Source organism: Acomys minous (assembly GCF_964271855.1).
Source record: "Acomys minous genome assembly, chromosome: 10".
Lineage (NCBI taxonomy): Eukaryota > Metazoa > Chordata > Mammalia > Rodentia > Muridae > Acomys > Acomys minous.
This window is the reverse complement of record NC_140491.1, coordinates 72,609,594-72,629,221: the sequence shown is the minus strand read 5'-3', so window position 1 is coordinate 72,629,221 and position 19,628 is coordinate 72,609,594. Positions and strand designations below refer to the sequence as shown.

The 19,628-nt window shown below is 45.0% G+C and overlaps 1 protein-coding gene across 2 annotated transcripts; it reads left to right on the top strand.

Annotated features, from left to right (window-relative positions):
* Positions 1 to 272: 272 nt before the first annotated feature.
* PSMD5 (proteasome 26S subunit, non-ATPase 5) lies at positions 273 to 18,304 on the top strand. Of its 2 annotated transcripts, XM_084798858.1 has the most exons (10): positions 273 to 485; positions 3,204 to 3,348; positions 4,125 to 4,238; positions 4,592 to 4,720; positions 6,845 to 6,954; positions 8,907 to 9,049; positions 10,591 to 10,782; positions 12,049 to 12,158; positions 14,792 to 14,932; positions 17,574 to 18,304. In XM_084798858.1, the coding sequence occupies exons 1-10, from the start codon at positions 313 to 315 to the stop codon at positions 17,829 to 17,831; spliced, it is 1,515 nt and encodes a 504-aa protein (XP_084654984.1). In that variant the 5' UTR covers positions 273 to 312; the 3' UTR covers positions 17,832 to 18,304. The 2 variants fall into 2 exon arrangements, with proteins under 2 accessions (XP_084654984.1, XP_084654985.1); XM_084798859.1 differs by lacking the exon at positions 3,204 to 3,348 and having other exon boundaries at positions 346 to 485.
* Positions 18,305 to 19,628: the final 1,324 nt, after the last annotated feature.

The following is a 19,628-nucleotide window of genomic DNA, read 5'->3' as shown; positions in this document are numbered from 1 at the left end:
CGTCTGAACCTGGATCCGGGTTCACCCACCCCGGTTCCGCCACGAAGGCCTTTGCGCGAAGGCCCAGCACACAAAACCTCTTAATTTCCCGGACGCTCACACCCTCGCAGCTATCCGGCCGCCGCCGCAAGTCTGGCCAGTGCAGGGGCCGGATCTCCGCCGCAAAGGGGCGGGTACCGCTCTGAGCAAGGATCTCGTTTCGCGAGACTTGACAGCTCGACTGGGAGGCTACGGGCCCCACCCCCCTCAGATCTCGCGAGACTCGGCGCTCCGGGAACCCGGTCGGTGGGCGGGCAGACGGGAACCATCAAGATGGCTGCGCAGGCTGTATCGCTCCTGAGGGAGGTGGCGCGGCTGGAGGCGCCGCTGGAGGAACTGCGTGCGCTGCAGTCGGTGGTGCAAGCTGTGCCGCTCCACGAGCTTCGCGAGCAGGCGGCGGAGTTACGCCTTGGCCCTCTGTTCTCCTTGCTTAACCAGAACAGTCGGTGAGAGGCCCCCGGGCTCGGGTGGGTAGGGATGACTGCAGTGGTTTTTCCGGAGAAGACTCAAGGTTGCCCAACGTCAAACATTCCACAACTGTGTGTTGACCAGGTCTGGACGGTTCGCCTCTTCTGGCGGGATCTCATGGCAGTGGGGCGGGATCCACCGCATGCCTTTTAAGTTTCAGCATCCAGTGCACGAGTGCTTGTGTATTTGAATGAAAACATGCTGTGTACAGAGGGTTAGGCATAGCCGATTGTGAGTCAGCAACAACCTAAACTAGAAACAACCATATTAGGAACATAAATTCTAGCTGCATAACGTTGTGCAGCTATTTAAAAAATTTGAGGTCGATCTGTGTATGGGAGTATGAGAATGTTGAATGAGGAAAAGGAAAGTGTAAAGCTTATCGCCCCAATCTGTGTAAATTAAATTAATCCTTTATATACCCCCTACAAGCGAGCGTCAACTGCATAGCCCAGGGTTATCTGTACAAATTATTAATGTTGCGACTGAAGTTTAAATGTTAGGGTAGCAACTTTTGATTTAATATGCATCTGTAATATTAAATTTAAAACCTCGTGTGTTTTTAAAATTTGATCATTTAGTGGAATTTTTTTTCTTTTTTTTTTTTTTAATGTGAGCCAGAGCTGGGCGGTGGAGGTAGCACTTAGGAGGCAGAGGCAAGTGGATCTTCTGTGAGTTCGAGGCCAGCCTGGTCTACAAAGCAAGCCCAGGACAGCCAGAGCTGTTACACAGAAAATGTGAGCCAGAATTTTTTTAAAAGTCCCCATTTAATCTGGAAAGATAAAGAGCTCTGATCAATTCTGGATGTTTCCAGAGTGCTCTCTTACCGATCTTATCCTAGCTCTCTTCCCGTATACGCTCTCATTCTCTTCCTCTTGCGAGGTCTGTTGAGTTGGTTTTAACGATCATTATTTTAATAGCTATTTCCCCACCCTGCAGGCAGGGCAAATGTCTCAGGTCAGTTGGCTCGGCTTGTCCGTGGCTACCCTTTCCTGCAGTGTGAAATCGTGACTACGTAGTTTGGTATCTGGGCCCTTCCTGGTACATTTCCAGTCTGATCTTTTCCATTTACTCCACTGACCTCATCCGTTCCACCTACCATGTAACACCGCTCCCGTGCCTGGAGCATGACTTTGCACTTTGTTAAGTTCATTCACACCGGCCCTGCTAACTGAGCACCCTCCTCTTGGTCCATATTCTGTGAGGGCCCAGCTGAAGTGCCATCCCTCCAAAAAGCCCTTCTCCCTAACTCCAACCGCGAGGGGCTGTTCCTCGGACATCTTAATGGGCGTTATCATTGCTTCTGCGTATGATCCGAACATGGATCCTGTGATATATAGTTCTGTGTTTGTCTTTGCACTCTGTAAGCTGTATTCGTTGGTCTCTGCATCTCTCCTGAAGTGCAGTCAAGATGAGGGCACCTGCTCCAGTTTTTATTGTCAGTTTGTTTGGAAGGTCTTGCTGTTGTGAGAGAGGATCTTGCTGTGTGGAGCTAGTCTCAGCTTCAGTCTGTAGCTCGAGCTGTCTAGCAGGACTCCTAGCCAGCCCTTCCTAGTGAAAGTGAAAAGACTTTGAGAAGTCAAAATGAAGGTTGGCAACAGGACCTGAAGCTGGAAAGTTTGAGAGTCCAGGAAATGAAAAGGACAGTTTGCTGCATGGTGGGGTGATGTTCCGGGGAGCGATTTACTGGAGAGTTAGAGCTAGATACATAGTACATGTCGGCTGCAGTATGCTGGGTGAGTCTTCTCTGGATAGTGTTACGATGGGCTCCACATCACACTCCTGTTATCTTGGCTAGACATGTAAGATTGCTGATTCAGGTTCTGATTTTGTTGATGTAAATCTTGACACTTGGTATGAAAGAAATTAGCACCTAAGATTACTGTACAGTATAGAAGTGGAACAGGAGTGACTTTGACTCACCACCTTTAGCTTGTTTGGCAGCTGAGGGTCACATTGGACCAGCAGCTTATACACAATACAGTTTAACCATCACTGCTCTTTACAATTCATGAGTGTATATGTGTCCATTCTCACCTTCCAACTTGTTGAAGCAGGGCCTGTTTTGGTTTTTGTTTGTTTGTTTGTTTGTTTGTTTTGTTTTGCCATTGCCTATTGGATTCCTGGCCAGTGGCTCTCAACCTTCCTAATGTTGCAACTCTTTAATACAGTTCCTCGTGTTGTGGTGACCACCAACAATAAAATTGTTTTGTTGCTACTTCATGACTAATTTTGCTACTGTTGTGAATTGTAAAGTAGGTATCTGTTTTCTGATGATTACAGGCCACCTTGTGAAAGGGTTGCTCCACCCTGCAAAGGGGTGGCGGCCCACAGGTTGAGAACTGCTGGTCCAAGCTAACTGGCTCATACGCAGCCAGCTGATTCTCCAGTCAGATACATAATACATTTTTTTTTTCCTCTTGGTTTTTCGAGACATGGTTTCTCAGTGTAGCCCTGTCTGTCCTAGAACTCACTATGTAGACCAGGCTGCCCTTGAACAGAGATCCACCTACCTCTGCTCCCCAGTGCTGAGACTAAAGGTGTACGTCAGGCGTTACAGACAATGAGTTACGAGAAACTGCTACTTTAAAGAAAATCTTCCAGAGGAAATCGTCACTGAAGCAAGCTTTAGGTGTCACCAATGTGTTGTCTCCAGTCTGACATGACATGAATAAGATCTGTGGTGTCTCCTTTAGGGAACAGACTGCCTTGTGTGTGTCCATTCTGGAGAGATTGCTCCAAGCTGTGGAGCCAGTTCACTTGGCCAGGAACCTCAGGGTTGACCTACAGAGGGGACTCACTCACCCTGATGACTCTGTAAAAGCCCTCACTCTGTCCCAGGTATGGAATTTTAGTAGTAAATGCCAGAAGCACCTCAGTAATTCACTTGTCAGACACTCAGTGAAGTCCTCCAACATGCCAGATGTCGTGCCGTTGCTGTTTGAGTTAACAAGACAAACCTTCAGGGACTCCTAGTGTGTAAAAAGTGGTTTTTAGGTGTTTAAAGGTTACATTGAAGAAGCGTGAACTAAGTGTAAACTCCATTAGGCCAACATGTTAAGATGGTAACTCTGATCCAGGCAGCCAGACATGATAGCATTTGTGTGAAGTGCTGCTGGGCCACGCGGGTATGGTAGGCACCAGCAGTTGCTCCCAGTCGACAGTCCTCAGCTTTCCCTTTTCTGTAGAGTGTGTATTCAGTTTGGGGCAGGCAGGGCAGGGCGGGACGGTATTTACTCATTGGCTATATATATGTATGGTGGAAACTGTAGCTCTGCTTCATCTTCATTTAGTCTTCTTACCACCTTGGAATTAAAAATTATATTCCTATTGTGCTAAGAAAAAATGAAGCTCAAAGAAGGTAATTTATCCAAGGTTTGTGCAACTAAAAGCTGACATAATGGGGATTCATACTGTGTCAACTCACCTGTCTCCACTATTGTTCCTGTCCATTTAAAAGCATGAGTACACCCTCTCTGTGTTTGGCTTTAGTGAGTTTGTGTGTAATAGCTGTAGTAAGTGCTTGTAAAATATTTACACTGCTTGTACAATAATTCGAATATCCTGTGTCCACACGTTCCACTTGGGAAGAGTGTCTCTCTGCTTTGTTCCCCCAGATTGGAAGAATTGTTGAGAATTCTGAAGCCGTTACTGAGATTCTGAATAACACTGAGCTGTTGAAACAGATTGTTTATTGCATTGGTGGAGAGAATTTGTCTGTTGCTAAAGCGGTGAGTTCACTGGGACTCTCAGCCAACTGTACAGAGGCACATTGCTCTCCTAAAGTCCATAGAGAAGTTTGGTGTGCGCTTTGTGGGTTAAGAGAGAACTGAGTGTAAGGGAGAAATGAGCCTTGTGCAAATGGTGTCGGGTACACAGCAACAAGCCCCTAACATACATGTCTGCATCGTGTGTCACATTTACGCTTGGTTGCTCAGTGTCTTCCAGTTATAAATAACGGTAGTTAAACTCTGAGTAATTGTTGGATTAGGGTATTTTATGTACTTATTTTCAAGTCAGGCCTAGGAAGTAAATATAAATGTTCTGTACTTTTCTGACAAGAAATATTTTCTTTCTGTATAAGGCTATTAAGTCATTGTCAAGAGTATCACTAACCCAGGCTGGACTGGAAGCTTTATTTGAAAGTAATTTGCTGGATGATTTGAAAAATGTGATGAAAACAAATGATGTCGTTCGATACAGGGTATATGAGGTAAGCCTAAGAGCACACTCTCTCATGCCTCCAAAACAGTGTAGTAAATTTACAAAGGAAGGCAAGGTGGTGGGCTGTTCCCTTTATTGAGTATTTAATCTGTGCCAGAGCCTATATGAACGGTAGGGGTGTGCTCGCGGCCTGGTAGCTGAGACAGTCACAAACATACTTACGGTGTGGTGTAAGTAATCACCATTGAAACAAGACTGGAAAATGTGAGTACTATTAGAGGTAAGAAGTGGCGTTTTATTTCCAGTTTTCTGTTGAGCACCGCTAGGACCCATACACACGCTTAATTTCTTTTGTGTGTTTACACTTGGTATATAGATGTATGCGTGGACACCAGGGGTGAGGCTCTGTCGCTCCTTGGATCTACCGTGTTTTGAGTCTCACTGGCCTGGAATCCATTGATTAGACTAAGCTGCTAGCTGGTGAGCTCCAGCAACCTACCTGTCTTTGCCTCCTCGGCACTGGATTATAACTGCATGCCAGTGCACTGGTGCTTTAACATGAGTCCTCATGCTTGTATGTAAGCCCTTTAGTGACCAAACTATCTTAGCCTGTGTTATTAGTTCATATAGTAAATGTTACATGTTGTTAATTTCACTATTGAAGAAGTATTTGACCCAAGTCCACACACATAAATAAGTGGCATATCTAAAAGGAAGCCATGTATAATATAATTCCCTCCCACGTAGAACTGATGTCCTTGCTGAGGAGACTGACTTTGCAAGTTCTGCTTTTCTCTTGTCTGTGTCTCTGCTTCCTGGTTCATTGTTCCTTACGGGGTGAAGTCCCGATGCCTGCTTTCACACTCACCACCCACGTGCTAAGACTTTGACACGTGAGCGTCTAGCCCACACCTGTCTTCTGAGTGACAGCGTCAACCCTCATGTAATGGCTCCTTCACTGTTGCCCCACGTGCTGCTCAGGCTGACTTCCTGACCTGTGCTGACCCAGCTACTCTGTGCTGGGCCCTAGACCTGGAGCCCACTCTTTACAAAGGCTTCTCTGTCACGTTCCTTCATCAGCTTTCCTGAAGTGTGTCTGTCTTGCTGGCACAGCTGCCACCACCCTAGGCCAACCTCCCAGTGTCACCCTCTGCTGTATTTGCATTGATGAGTTTCTTCATTTTTCTCATCTTTAGTTTCTCTTAAGTGCAATCAGCTTTATTTCCCTAAATTTATATTTTGATACATTAAATTGTGTTATTTGTCATGTACAGCACGATTTTTTGGGGTTTTGGTTTGTTTGTTTTGTTTTGTTCTTTTTGCTTTTTGGTTGGTTAGTTGGTTGGTTTGGTTTTTCCAGAACAGGGTTTCTCTGTGTAGCCTTGGCTGTCCTGGACTCACTTTATAGACCAGACTAGCCTTGAACTCACAGAGATCACCTGCCTCTGCCTGCCCGAGTGCTGGGATCATAGGCGTGCGCCCCTGCACCTCAGCATGATGTTTGTAGCATTTATAATTATGGCCTTTGGGCCAGTGAAACAGCTTGGTGAGTAAAGGCACTTGCAACCAAGCCTGGCGACCCGAGTTTGACTGTCAGACCACTTATGGTAGAAGGGGAGATCCAGTCCCCACCCCACCTCCCCGCATACACGCGCCCGTCTCCACAGAATAAATAACAAAATAAAGATGTGAAAACCAAAGTTCCTGATTTTACCACCTCCCTGCTTAAAACCTTTCAGTACTCTTTGTCTTTCACTAAGCTTTCAGAGCATGCTTGTCAAATGAAGATATGACAGACAAATACGTGGATGTGTTTTTGTTTATTTTGTGGTGCTTAGATACAAGTAGGGAAGTGCTCTGTGTGTGAGAGACAGAGAGATGGGGAAGGGGGGGGGGAACAGGACTGCTTTGAATAAATCATTTTTATGTTCATTGCTAGTGCGAGCTAGTGCCCTGATTAAAGCTTTCTTGGTGGAAAGTACACACACACCTAGATGCAATGGATCCTTCTCTACCAGAGTGATTGTTTATGTTTAGTGAAGTTTTCCTAGAAACAAATTGTGAATTGTTAAGAACTCGATTACATATACAGCACATAGTTCTGCGGTTAACCTAAAATGGGATGTAACAGACGTGGACCTGTTTTGACCTTGTTTTCTTTCTGTCCTCTCAGCTAGTTGTAGAGATATCTTCTGTGTCGTCGGAATCTTTAAACTACTGTACCACAAGTGGATTGGTGACGCAGCTCCTAAAAGAGCTGACGGGTGAGGACGTGCTGGTCAGGTGTGTACCCTGGGAGAGTTCTTGGGATGAAATGCCCTTTTTTGGAGGCCAGCAAACAGCTGTGGGACTTAGTGTGGTCTTCTGTGCTGTTGGAGACTGCACACGGCTTACAATTAGTTCTGGTGCTGTCTTCAGGAAGCATTTTAGGAAATCACTTGTTTTATCATGACAATATTTTGAGCTTGACAAAACCCTACAAGACATTTTAGCTCTTCTCAAATGACCTTATCCTCTGTCCCCAGGCAAGTGTGCTCTTTGACTAATATGTTACTGTATATGTAACTTAAACCGATACAAATCACATTGATATCTGCCATTTTTGATGACTTAGAATTTTACCAAGTAAGCCAGGCGCAGTGGTGGACACCTATAATCCTAGCATTCTGGGAGGCAGAGGCAGGCGAATCTCTGCAATTTTGAGGCCAGGCTGGTCTACAAAGAGAGTCCGGGATAGCCAAGGTTACACAGAAAAACCTTGTCTTGGGGGGTGGAAAAAAACAACTTTTTTTTTTAACCAAGTGCCATTATTAAATACTAGCACTATGACATGTTAGAAGAAATGCAATATTTTAAAAAGAGTGAAGACTTGAGCCTCATAGCTTATACCACTTATCTGTTTGACTTGGACAAATGACTGTAGCATTTCTGTACCTCAGTTTCTCTGTCTTTTGGTGCAGTATGAGGAATTGAACTCAGGATTTAAATATGTCAGACAATCACTCTACCACTGAGCAATGTCCCTACCCCATGTGCTTTTTTATTTTGAAATAGGATCTCCCCTAACTGCCCAGGCTGGCCTTGAGCCCATGTAAGCCTCCTGAGGAGTTGGAATTACAACCTTGTGCCATCGTGTTTGACGACCTTAGTTTCTTTGCTGCTGAGAACAGTAACACTCCTATAAAGAAAATATGAGAGAGCTGCGCAGAGTTGCGCATACTGTAATCCCACTCGAGGAGGCAGAGGCAGGTGGATCTCTGTGAGTTCGATGCCAACCTGGTCTACAAAGTTGAGTCTAGTACAACCAGGGCTACACTTGAAAAAAACCTAAAAGGAAAAGGAGGATTAAGTAAATTAACCAAAGAAACCAGAATAATGACTGACCAGGGTTCTTAATGAGTGCTGGCTGTGTCTCTTAGCTCCTGTTGTCCTTACTCCTAAATCTTTGCTGTTATAATAGCATTATAATTGCCATTTCTGTGTATAGGTATTTCCGGTATTAAATGACTGGTGTTAAATGTCACTGGTCCATTTGTTTCAAAGCATTTTCACATCCCCCGCACCCCTGACAAGGTTTCTCTGTAGCCCTGGCTGTCCAGGAGCTCAGTATCTGTAGAGCAGCACCACCACCATCACCTGGCTCCACATTTTCATGTTTTAGTCAAACGAACAAGGAGGTAGGTAAGTGTGCAGAGGTCGGGTGCTAAGCTTAGCATCAGCTGAACTGGCACTAGTTGTGTATCGTAACTGAGTGCCAGGTGGTACTGACGAAGCACTCATGTAGGAATGGCAGCACTGTGTGAGGCGGGGGTGCTGCTTTTACAGACGCATGTGGGATGTGTAGCAAGATGGCAGCTTTCTTTAAGACAGTTTAATGGGATATAAAGGTAAATATAAATATGATAATTTTAAAAAGAGTTAAGGCTTCATAGTAGCTCATACTACCTGGGTTTTGTTTGTTTGTTTGTTTGTTTGTTTGTTTAAATCTGTTTAATATTTCAAAATAAAACAAATTAAAAAAAAAAATTCTTCAGACCTAACTATGTTACAGGAATAGTATCGGGTCTCAGTTCTGCACTCCACCTTAGTCAGTGATTCCAAGTAAGCTAGGAAAACATGTCGCTCTAATATCTGAAGGGGAAGCCAGGACCGTGGCCCTTTCAGATTTAAATAAAATATAACCCATGTGAAAGCAGTTTTAAGATGTTCTTCATTTTTGTTCATTTTGATTTTAGAGCCACCTGTATAGAAATGGTGACATCACTAGCACATACCCACCATGGACGACAATACCTTGCTCAAGAAGGAGTCGTTGACCAGATCTCTAATATAATTGTTGGGGCAGAGTCAGACCCTTTCTCTGGCTTCTACCTGCCAGGTGAGAGCAGCTGTTCCGATGTCTGAGTTACAGTGGCTCATGAAGGGCGGGGATTACTCTCCTGACGTCAGCTACAGCCGTGGTCAGTGATACAGTGAGAAGATCATGGATCACGACCTACTCCAGGAATCCAAGTCGATAAATATGCTAACCAGATCACTGAAATGAAGGACGGAAGACATACCTGCAGATACCAAAGACACTTTGACACAGATTCACCATCCTTTTACTATGCAGCTCCGTTGGTTAAGTGTAGGAGAAATGTGTTCTAACACAGCACAGGCCATGAGTGATGACTCCACAGCTGATGGTGTGCTCAAGTGTGAGAGGTTGAAAGCCTTTCCCTTGATCAGGAGCAGGGTCCTTCCTTACCACTTCTGTTCAGTGTAGTCTGAGGAATCCTAGAACACACTGGGAGAAGAAAAGACAAAGGCTCTAAATCCACAAGGAAGATACAAAATTGTTCCTGTTTATAGGTGTGTAGGCAGCATCATCTTACATGCAGAATACTGCAGAGACTCCACCAAAAAACTCAGAGCTAAGAAGTGAATCCAGTGAAGTTACAGGATCAGCAGCAGCATACAAAATTAGTAGATTTCTACACTTAACAGTGGAGAGCTCCGGGAAGTGCTCCCATTGTAATGGCATCTGAACAAAGAGAATACTTGGTAACTAAGTCACCATCTTACTCCCAGAAAGACACACAGACTAGTAGGACAGAGTGGAGGGCTCAGAATAAATCCCTAGATTACAATCTATGCCCAAAACATGCAATGGAAAGTACATTATTTTCAACAAATGATGCTGAAGGATAAAACTGGATATTATCAAAGTGAAAGGCATCTGCTCAGACTGGGAAACAGTCACCAGAGTCAAGAAGCAATCTGGAATTAGAGGAATATTTGAAAACAGTATCTAGGAAAGAGCCCATATCCAGAATGTAAGGGACACAAACACATGGGTAGCAAGAAGACAACCCAGTTAGGCTGGGCGCCTTTAATCCCAGCACTCTGGAGTTAGAGGCAGGCGGATCGCTGTGAGTTCAAGGCCAGTCTGGTCTACAAAGTGAGTCCAGGGCAGCCAGGACTGTTGCACAGAGAAACCCTGCCTCGAAAAACCTTAAGGAAAAAAAAAGACAACCCAGTTAAAAATCAGAAAAGGACCTGAATCAATATTGCTCAAAAGTAATTCCCTAACTGCCCAATAGGTATATGGAAAAATGTCCTGCAGTGCTGGGCAAGCAAATTTAAACCACCAAGGAGACTATTTCTTCCCCTAGATTTCTAGACAGCATTTCTCTGTATCTCCTTGGCTGTGCTGGATTCTTATTAGACTAGGCTAGCGTTGAGCTCACAGAGATCTGCCAGCCTCTGCTGGGGATAAAGGTGTACACTTTATCTTACTGGTTCTCTATAGGTAGCACAGTGCTTGTCGTCCCCTTCTTGTGTTCTGCAACTTACTAATATTCCTGTGGAAATATGGGGCCCCCAAAGTATGTTGTCTTACTCCTCTGATAAAGTATATTTTGTAAATATCTTTAGGATTTGTGAAGTTTTTCGGAAACCTGGCGGTCATGGATAGTCCTCAGCAGATCTGTGAGCGCTACCCTGTTTTCTTGGAGAAAGTGTTTGAAATGGCAGACAGTCAGGACCCCACCATGACTGGCGTAGCTGTAGACACAGTTGGAATCCTGGGATCCAGTGTTGAAGGAAAGCAGGTTTTACAGAAGACAGGTTAGTATGGCTCTCTTGGCCTTTGTAAGGTGCATTCTTATTTTTGGCCAGGATTTCTGTGCTCAGGTCTTCTGCTAGTGGTTAGCTGTTCCAGAAACTACTTACCCGTGATATGAGCTGTCTCTCAGAGGCCCCTGATGACTACTAAAGGCCGTGGCTTTTACTTCTCATTACAGCCAACAAGGACCACATCATTCGCTGCTAGCATCTTCCTTGACAGCTTCTTATGACATAGCTCCCGTCATGTCCCAGTTCCCAGCCTGATAGGAGCTGTGTGGATGTCATTCACGTCTCTAGGCCTCCCTTGGCTCATTTTTCAAAATACCAGCTTCTTCGGGGTTTTGAATATTTCACAAGCACGGTACTATTTTGAAGTGCAGTGAAGTGGTGCACCGCGCACCATGGCGACTGCAGTGTCCCTGTGTTTTCTCAGTGTTTCACTGTGGCATACACTGCTCAGGCCTCAGATAAAGTAACAGAAACTCAAGAGAATTAAGAGATCTTAGGAGCCTTTGATTCCTACACGCAGCGTTTGACCTGCTGTATGGAATACAGTGCTGTGTTGTGGGTTTATCATGTCGTCTCTGAGCACATTCCTTTTTTTGTGTGTTTTAGGTTAATGATCATAATGCATAAAAGCATAAAGTGCCTTTCACTTCACACCCATTAGGATGGTCGGGTTTGTTTGTTTGTTTGTTTGTTTTTTATATGCATTGGTGTCTTGCCTACATGTATGTCTGTGAGGGTTTGATCTTGGAGTTATAAACAGTTGTGATGGGTGCTAGGAACTGAACCTGGATCCTCTAGAAGAGCAGTGAGTGCTCTTAACTGCCCTAGACTCTCTTTGTAGACCAGGCTGGCCTAGAACTCAAAGGATCTGCCTGCCTCTGCCATTCTGGGATTAAAGGCGTATGCCACCACGCCTAGCTCCTTTTTAAATCGAAATGTGTAATAATAAGTGTTCAGATGTATTAAGTATTCAGATATTGAAAAACTCCTGTGTTTTCTGACCAGAATATGAAATGATATGACTAAGGAAAACAGAATGGCAATTCCACAGAAAAATTAAACATAGAATTAACATGTGAGCCAACAATTCTACCTCTAGGTATAAACACTGAACACCATGAGAAGCACAGGCTCAAACAGTTGTCGGTATACTCCTGTTCATCGCAGCATTAGTCTACGCAAAGTAACTGGAAACTCCCCAGTGTGCGTTGATGGATAAATGAATATGGTGTCACGTGTCACCACTGTCCTTCATAGGCACCCGCTTTGAGCACCTCCTCATGAGAATAGGCTATCAAGCCAAGAACGCCTCCACAGAGCTGAAGATACGATGCTTGGATGCAGTCTCCTCTCTTCTGTACTTACCAGTAAGTAGATGGAAAAGTGAGTCAAGGGCAGTGGGATATGTTCGGGAGAGTGAGTCAACTCACTGTGACGTCCTGCTTCTCCCTTGACTGACCTGGAGCCAGGCGTGGTGGTGCAGCCTGTAATCCCAGCACTCAGAGGCAGAGGCGGGCAGATCTCTGTGAGCTGGAGGACAGCCTGCTCTACAGATCAAACTCGAGGACAGCCAGGTCTATACGGAGAAACCCTGTCTTGAAAAGACAAAAAAACTGGGCTGGAGAGATGGCTCAGTAGTTAAGAGCACTAGCTGTTTTTGCAGAGGACTCAAGGTTCAATTCCCAGCAACCACATGGTAGCTTACACCTTTAACACCAGCCCTCAGGAGGGAGGCAGCGGCAGGAAGATCTGAGTTTCAGGCCAACCAAGAATACATAGCTGTCTCAAAAAACCAAAACAAACAAACAACAAACCCCCCCCCCCCCCACACACACACCAAAGCAGTGCAGTGGTGGCACATGCCTTTAAATCAGGAGGCAGAGGTAGATGGATCTGAGTTCAAGGGCAGCCTGGTCTACAAAGTGAGTCCAGGACAGCCAGGACTACACAGAGGAACTCTGTATTGAAAAACTAAAGAAAGAAAAAGATAATAAACCTTTACTGTGTGACTAGTGGCGTGAAAACAGTTTAAGGACTTTAACATTTTATTCTTTAAGAGCTTCGTACATGTATGCATCTATATTGATGGTATCCACTCCTCACAATGGCCCTTCCATTTCCTCCAGTGCCTCCTATTAGCCTCTTAGCCGAGTGTCTGTTTTCTTTTTTTTTTTTTTTTTTTTTTTTAAATAACTATTGAGGCCAGTTAGTACTGCCTATAGGCACAAGGGTGTGAGGTCATGGCCACACGTGCAAAGACTGCTCCTCCCCTGGCTGCTGTCAACTGCCTGTAGCTCTTCCTCGTTATATTGGAATTTGGGCTGGCTTAAATTTGTGCAGGTAACCACAGCTACTAGGTTATGAGTGCAGCCGCCACGCTGTTTCACAGCCTTCCTCCCATTCTTCCAGCTCCTGCCTTCTCTGCCCTCCCCTCTGCAGTGTCCCCGGAGCCCTGGGGAGCAGGGATTGATACAGATGTCTTACTTTAGCATTTAACTCGTGTATTCCCAGTAACCACTGCCCACTGCAAAAAGAAGCATCTCTGACAAAGGCTGAAAGCTGCGCATATCAAGGGTATAAACGTGACCAGCTAGCAAAAGCACAGTAGTAGCTTCCCTCAAGACCTAGGACTTCCTCGGCCATGGGCCTTTTTATTTTAATTACTTTCTTTTCTGTGCATGGACATTTACTTGAATACGTGTCTGTGCACCACTTAGTGTGATGCTCTTAGAGGCCAGGAAAGGGCATCTGGTCCCCTCGAACTAAAGTTACAGGTATTAGTTGTGAACCTCCATGTGGGCACTGGAAAGCAACCCGAGGTCCTTAGGAAGAGCACGCAGTGCTCTTAACCTTCAAGTCGTCTCAGCAGCCCCCAGCTTCTGCCTTATGACAGGGTTTTCAGTACCAAGCATGAGTTCTCGCCCGTGGAGCAAGCCTCAGATCTAGTCAGGGGCGGATGCTTATCCTCCCAACAGACATTGCACTCTGCATCAGCAGGCGCATCTTCCATTGCAAGTCAGAATTCACGTCCAGCACTGAGGAAGAACATGGATGGCTCCCCCACACACCTGAATCCTGCCTAACAGTTTGTGGTACTATGGAAGCTAGCCTGCTGAGACACAGTTTCCCCGTCATTGCTTTCTGTGTCTTGTAATCAAAGTATGGCTGTCTTCAGGAATAGAGTTGCCATTTACTTATAATGACCAACCAAGAGCAATGCACATGGCCTGTTTTAGTGGGACCTCCCAGTTAACTTATAGGGGTCACTGAGATTTTCATTTAATAACCCCTTTCCTCTGGGAGCAGTGTTGTCCACTCATGCAGGGTTCAAATTCCCTTGGGGGCGGGAGCTTCTTCTTTAATTTTGGTTAGTTTATCCATAACCACTCCTCACCTCCTAAATTTTATTTATTATTGTGTATGAGAGCTGGGGAGGGGGGGGATGGAGTGGGGATCCAGGCGAGGTATATGTGCATGGGCACATATTCCATAGCACACGTGGGGAAGTCAGAGGACAACTTTGTGGAATCCATTCTTTCCTACTCTTATATAAGACCCAGGGATTGAACTCAGGCATCAAGCCTACACAGCAAGGCTTTGACCTGCTGAGCCAGTTACTGACATTTTAGATGTAAAGTAGATTCAAAGAGTAATAGGACTGGAGATCCTAAAGATTCTTTTTTCCTTTTTCTTTTTCCCCCTCTGTGTAGCCTTGGCTGTCCTAGAACTCACTCTGTAGACCAGGCTGGCCTTGAACTCATAGAGATCCGCCTGCCTCTGCCTCCTCAAGTGCTGGGATTAAAGGTGTGTGCCGCCACTGCCCAGCCCCTAGAGATTATTTCATCGCCTTCAACAAAATGGGAATTTTCTGAACTGGATTTGGAGATGAGTCAATGGTAGCCCACAAATGCCATTTGTACAGGGCTCTCTGACGAACAGCTGCTTGCTTTTTTGCAGGGATGGTAGCCTTGTCATGAGCGTTTCCCTTTCTGTCTTGTAGCCTGAGCAGCAGACTGATGACTTCCTGCGGATGACGGAGTCCTGGTTTTCCTCTTTATCTCGAGACTCCCTAGAGCTCTTCCGTGGCATCAGTAACCAGCCCTTCCCTGAACTACACTGCGCTGCCTTGAAAGTGTTCACAGTAGGTATTCTCCTCTCTGCAGCTCCTGCTGTGACTGCCTGTTCAACACAGAGCACTCGGAGGGAGCTAGCCATAGCGTGTGCACACAGCAGTTTCTGCTCCTGCTGCTGCAGGGACCACTGAGGGAGACACATGGCAACAGATCGTCTTCTGTACTGTCTGAGGTTTGAACAAACTACTGTTGAGTCACAGATTAATCCCAGCTCGTTGACTCCTCATGCTGAGCCTTGGCCTCGTCCCTTCCCCAAACCTTATTACTGGTGTTCCCTTCCAGCTTAGTGATGCCAGTCTGCTGGTCCCTTATCCCTTATCTCTGAATTTGCTGTGCTTTCTGACCTCAACAATCGTTGCCAGTTTTGCTTAGGAACCTGTTCTTTATTTAACAAGTAGCTTCAGCACACTTTGCCTAAGTCTATACAATGGAGTTGAGTGATCCTGGTTCTTGTACATGATAATTTCATCCAACAAACACTGAGGCTTCCCCTATGCTGTTAGACGGTGGGCCTTTTCTGGAACTGCCCGTCTATGGAAGGAGCAAGACCGTAGTATAGTTATATTGTTGGTTATAAAATGATTGCTAAGGTAAGGGCTGCACCGTGCATCTTTATGTATTATGTTGAAATGTGTGTGACTCCTTTCCCTGGTAAGCTGAGTCTGTTCGCCTTCTTCGCCCTAGCTCTTTAATGTGCCAGCGGCCCTGGCTAAGAGTGGTCACATTAGTGTTCTTATCTCAGGATCCAGGCAGCACATGGGCCACGCTGAGAGGATGAGAGAGGAAACCTTCCTAAAGCAGTCTTAGAGGGCACAGGCGTCCTTCTGTCCTGAGACTGCCAGCTTAGGTCTACAGCAAGGAGACTTTAAACATGCCTCAGGGTGCTTCTCCTCTCAAGCAGCCATCTGCATTGGCGCTGCAGGATGTTAGTTCTGCCTTCTGTGTGACCCTCTGGTTTAGTGGATGGGGTGGCTGCTGCTGCTGGGTGAAGCTAGGCCACAGCCATGCTAAATGTGGTAATGAGCTTTTGATAAGCATGTAGTTGCTGACTCCTTATTTTAAAAGTTGTGAAGACTGAAAAATAGGAAATTTTAAATCAGAAAGTTGGGTGCTTGCGCTGTGGTATTTATTCATTTGGAGTGCAGCGTTTCCAGAGGCGAGTGCTTGCCTGTGCTGTCACTCTGCTCAGGCCCATTCGAGGCCCTCTTCCCTAAGGCTGCTCACTGTCCCGGGTGCAGGGTGTGCAGGTCATACACATTCTTTGGCTTTAAAGTACATCTGGCTTAAAAGAGGCCATTAGAAAGTCAGCATTTAATCCCAGCACTGGGGAGGCAGAGGCAGAGGCAGGCGGAGCACTGTGAGTTCGAGGCCAGCCTGCTTTACAAAAGTGAGTCCAGAGTAGCCAGGACTGTTAACACAAAGAAACCCTGTCTCAAAAAACCAAAAAATAAAAAGAAATGAAAGTCACGTGTCATTCTTCTGCAAGTGAAGATTTAGATAAATCTGTTACAAATGATACCACAGTGTCATGTGTACAAGTTTAAGAGTCCCTGTCTGTGGTGGTGGCACACTCCTTTGTTCCCAGCACTTAGGAGGCAGAAGGAAGCAGATCTTAGAGTTTGATACCAACCTGGTGTACAGAGTGAGTTCCAGTACACCAGGGCTACACAGAGAAACCCAGTCTCAAAAAATGGGGGAAAATAGTATCCCTGAAGTAACATTGTCTTCTCTTGTTTTGCTCCTTGTTTTTGCTCCATTTTAGTCTTGTCTAGAAATTGGATTTATAGCAACATTTTTTTGTTTTTGTTTTTCAAGACAGGGTTTCTCTGTGTAGCCTTTGGCTGTCCTGGGCTTTCTGTAGACCAGGCTGCCCTCAAACTCACATAGCAAAGATTTTTAACCTGTGGGCAAATCTCTATCTCTAAAAATATTTACATTGGCCGGGCCGTGGTGGCATACGCTTTTAATCCCAGCACTCGGGAGGCAGAGGCAGGCAGATTGCTGTAAGTTCAAGGCCAGCCTGGTCTACAGTGCAAGTCTAGGACAGCCAAGGCTACACAGAGAAACCCTGTCTTGAAAAACCTTTTTTAAAAAATTACATTGTGATTCATAACAGTATCAAAGTTCTGGGTCAGCACCGCATGAGGAGCTGTATTAAAGGGCTGCGGCATTAGGAAGGCTGAGAACCACTGCTCTGCGTCTTTCGTGTGCAAGTCTTTTTGTGATTTTTCAAGACAGGGTTTCACTGTGTAGCCTTGGCTGTCCTGGACTTGCTTTGTAGACCAGGCTGGCCCCGAACTCACAGCGATCCGCCTGCCTCTGCCTCCCGAGTGCTGGGATTAAAGGTGTGCGCCACCACGCCTGACTTTGTGTGCAAGTCTTAACTCTTTATTACCATGAGCCATAATTTGGTTAACCAAGACCATTATTAGACATCTAAAGCTTTCACATTGTGATGTACATATTTGTATACCAAGCTTTCAGTATGTAGAATTTAAAAACTGTTTCTCAGGAATGTTTTCTTGGACAAAGGGAGATGCTTTTCCGGGCTTGTGCTCGCTTTGTACCTCTGAACAGTGTGTCGGCACTCAGAAACTTACCTTCTTAAGTCCCAGGTGAATTGTGTTCTCTTTCTGTCTTCAATTTCAGGCTATTGCAAACCAACCCTGGGCTCAGAAACTTATGTTTAACAGCCCAGGTTTTGTGGAATTTGTGATGGACCGGTCAGTGGAACATGACAAAGCTTCAAAGGATGCTAAATATGAACTGGTAAAAGCACTTGCCAATTCCAAAACAGTTGCAGAGATCTTTGGGAACTCAAATTATTTGAGGCTCAGAACTTACCTAAGTGAAGGCCCGTACTATGTGAAACCTGTTGCCACGACAGCCATAGAAGGAGCTGACTGATTTCTTTCCAGTCTGAGACAGAGGACCATGTTTAACCAGAATTTCTGAAGGCATGTGATTCCATCCGTGTTTCAGAAAGCAGGGACTTCCTCTTCGCAGAGCTATCATGCAGTGTCTAGTCCGTCAGCAGTGTCATTCCAACGTAAGGGCGGTGTGGACCAGGCCCTCGGCCTGCAGTAGAGCAGCAGCATGACCGAGAGAGCTCCTGTGCTTTTCTGAGTCCTCTGGCTGCCGTAGTCTTTGCTGCAAGGTCAAAGGTTTGCTCTCAGAAAGTTTCCATGATCACACTCATGACTTCATTTAAAAATAAAATGAAGCCAAAATGATTCTGAATTCTCTTCACCACTGTTTCGTTTTCCTTATCTGATTCCACCTCAAAATCTTGCATATCTTGGGTAGTCTCTGAAAAATAAGTCATTTGGAATCATTGGGTTATATTATTTGTATACAAGGAATAAATAGTTTTAATAAGATTTCTTGGTTACTTTTCCTTTAAAAATAAAAAAAAGTGTTTGGCATTGGTACTTTCTCTGCTATCCATGTTCTGTGTTGTGGCTACAGGGAAGGGGTGTGAAAATGCCTTAACCAGAAGTTTTCCTGTCATCTTAATATCGGTGGGTCATCGTCACTGAAGGGTTGGGGGTAGTTTCTCAGATCCGTGAAGTCTTGTCCTGAGGTGATCAGAGAGACACTGACTCCTAACTTCCAGAGTCAGACTAGAGGAGACCTCGTGTACAGACTAAGATGCCATCCCACCGGTTTGCACAGTTTATTTCTTCTTCCCCTGTTTTCTATTGTTACTCTCTCTAATAAGCAAAGCTTCTGCGTGAGCTTGTCTGTGATGTTGTAGAACCAGGAAGTGTTTCTGTTCCTAAGTTCTCAAATGACTGGGATCCTGGTCCAGTTGCATTGTTTTTCCTTTGGTGACTTTGTGTTTTCTTTTTCCATACTGATCATTCTACCAAAATGGCAAATTACACTACAGCCAGATATTTCCTGACATGAAATACTCAAAGTGACTTTTCTTTAATGACACTTATGTTGTTTCCCCCCCCTTAATTTTTTTTATTTTTGTTTTTTGACACAGGGTTTCTCTGTATAACCTTGGCTGTCCTGAACTAACTTTGTAGACCAGGCTGGCCTCGAACTCAGCAATCCACCTGCCTCTGCCTCCCAAGTGCTATGATTAAAGGCTTGTGCCACCACACCTGGCTTCCCTTTAATTTTTGATTGCACATCGTGAAATAAAATATAATCATTGTAAGTGTACTTTTCAGTTGCATTGTGTGGGGGGGGGGGGGTGATTATTGCTGTCCATTTCCAAAACTGTCTACTTTTCAAAACTGAAGTTTCATGCCCATTAAATGGTAACTCCTGCCTCTGCCAACCACCATCCTGAGACATGATGTTGACTTAATTATCTAATCTCAAGATTCAGAAAAATGAAGACGTCCTAGGATTTAACAGATTCTCACTTTATCAGATTGTCAAGGGAAGAAAGGTTAGAAAACGCCCAGAAATATTACTTAATATAATTACGGGACATTTTCTACCTCTTGGGAGATGGACTTGTAGAGAAAGTAAGAATCTTAATTCACTCAGACTAGTGGAAAAATGTATGATCAGGGAGAGTAAAATATAGTAAAATGGAAGATTGAAGACAGTTTATGGGATTTATAGAACAGTATTATGAGGCCCCATAGTGAAGGAGACCAATTATCTTTGAAGAAACCATTTTAGGAAACTTTACAAACTTCAGGAAAGATAACTGTCCAGGTACCGGGGGTATGTTGATAT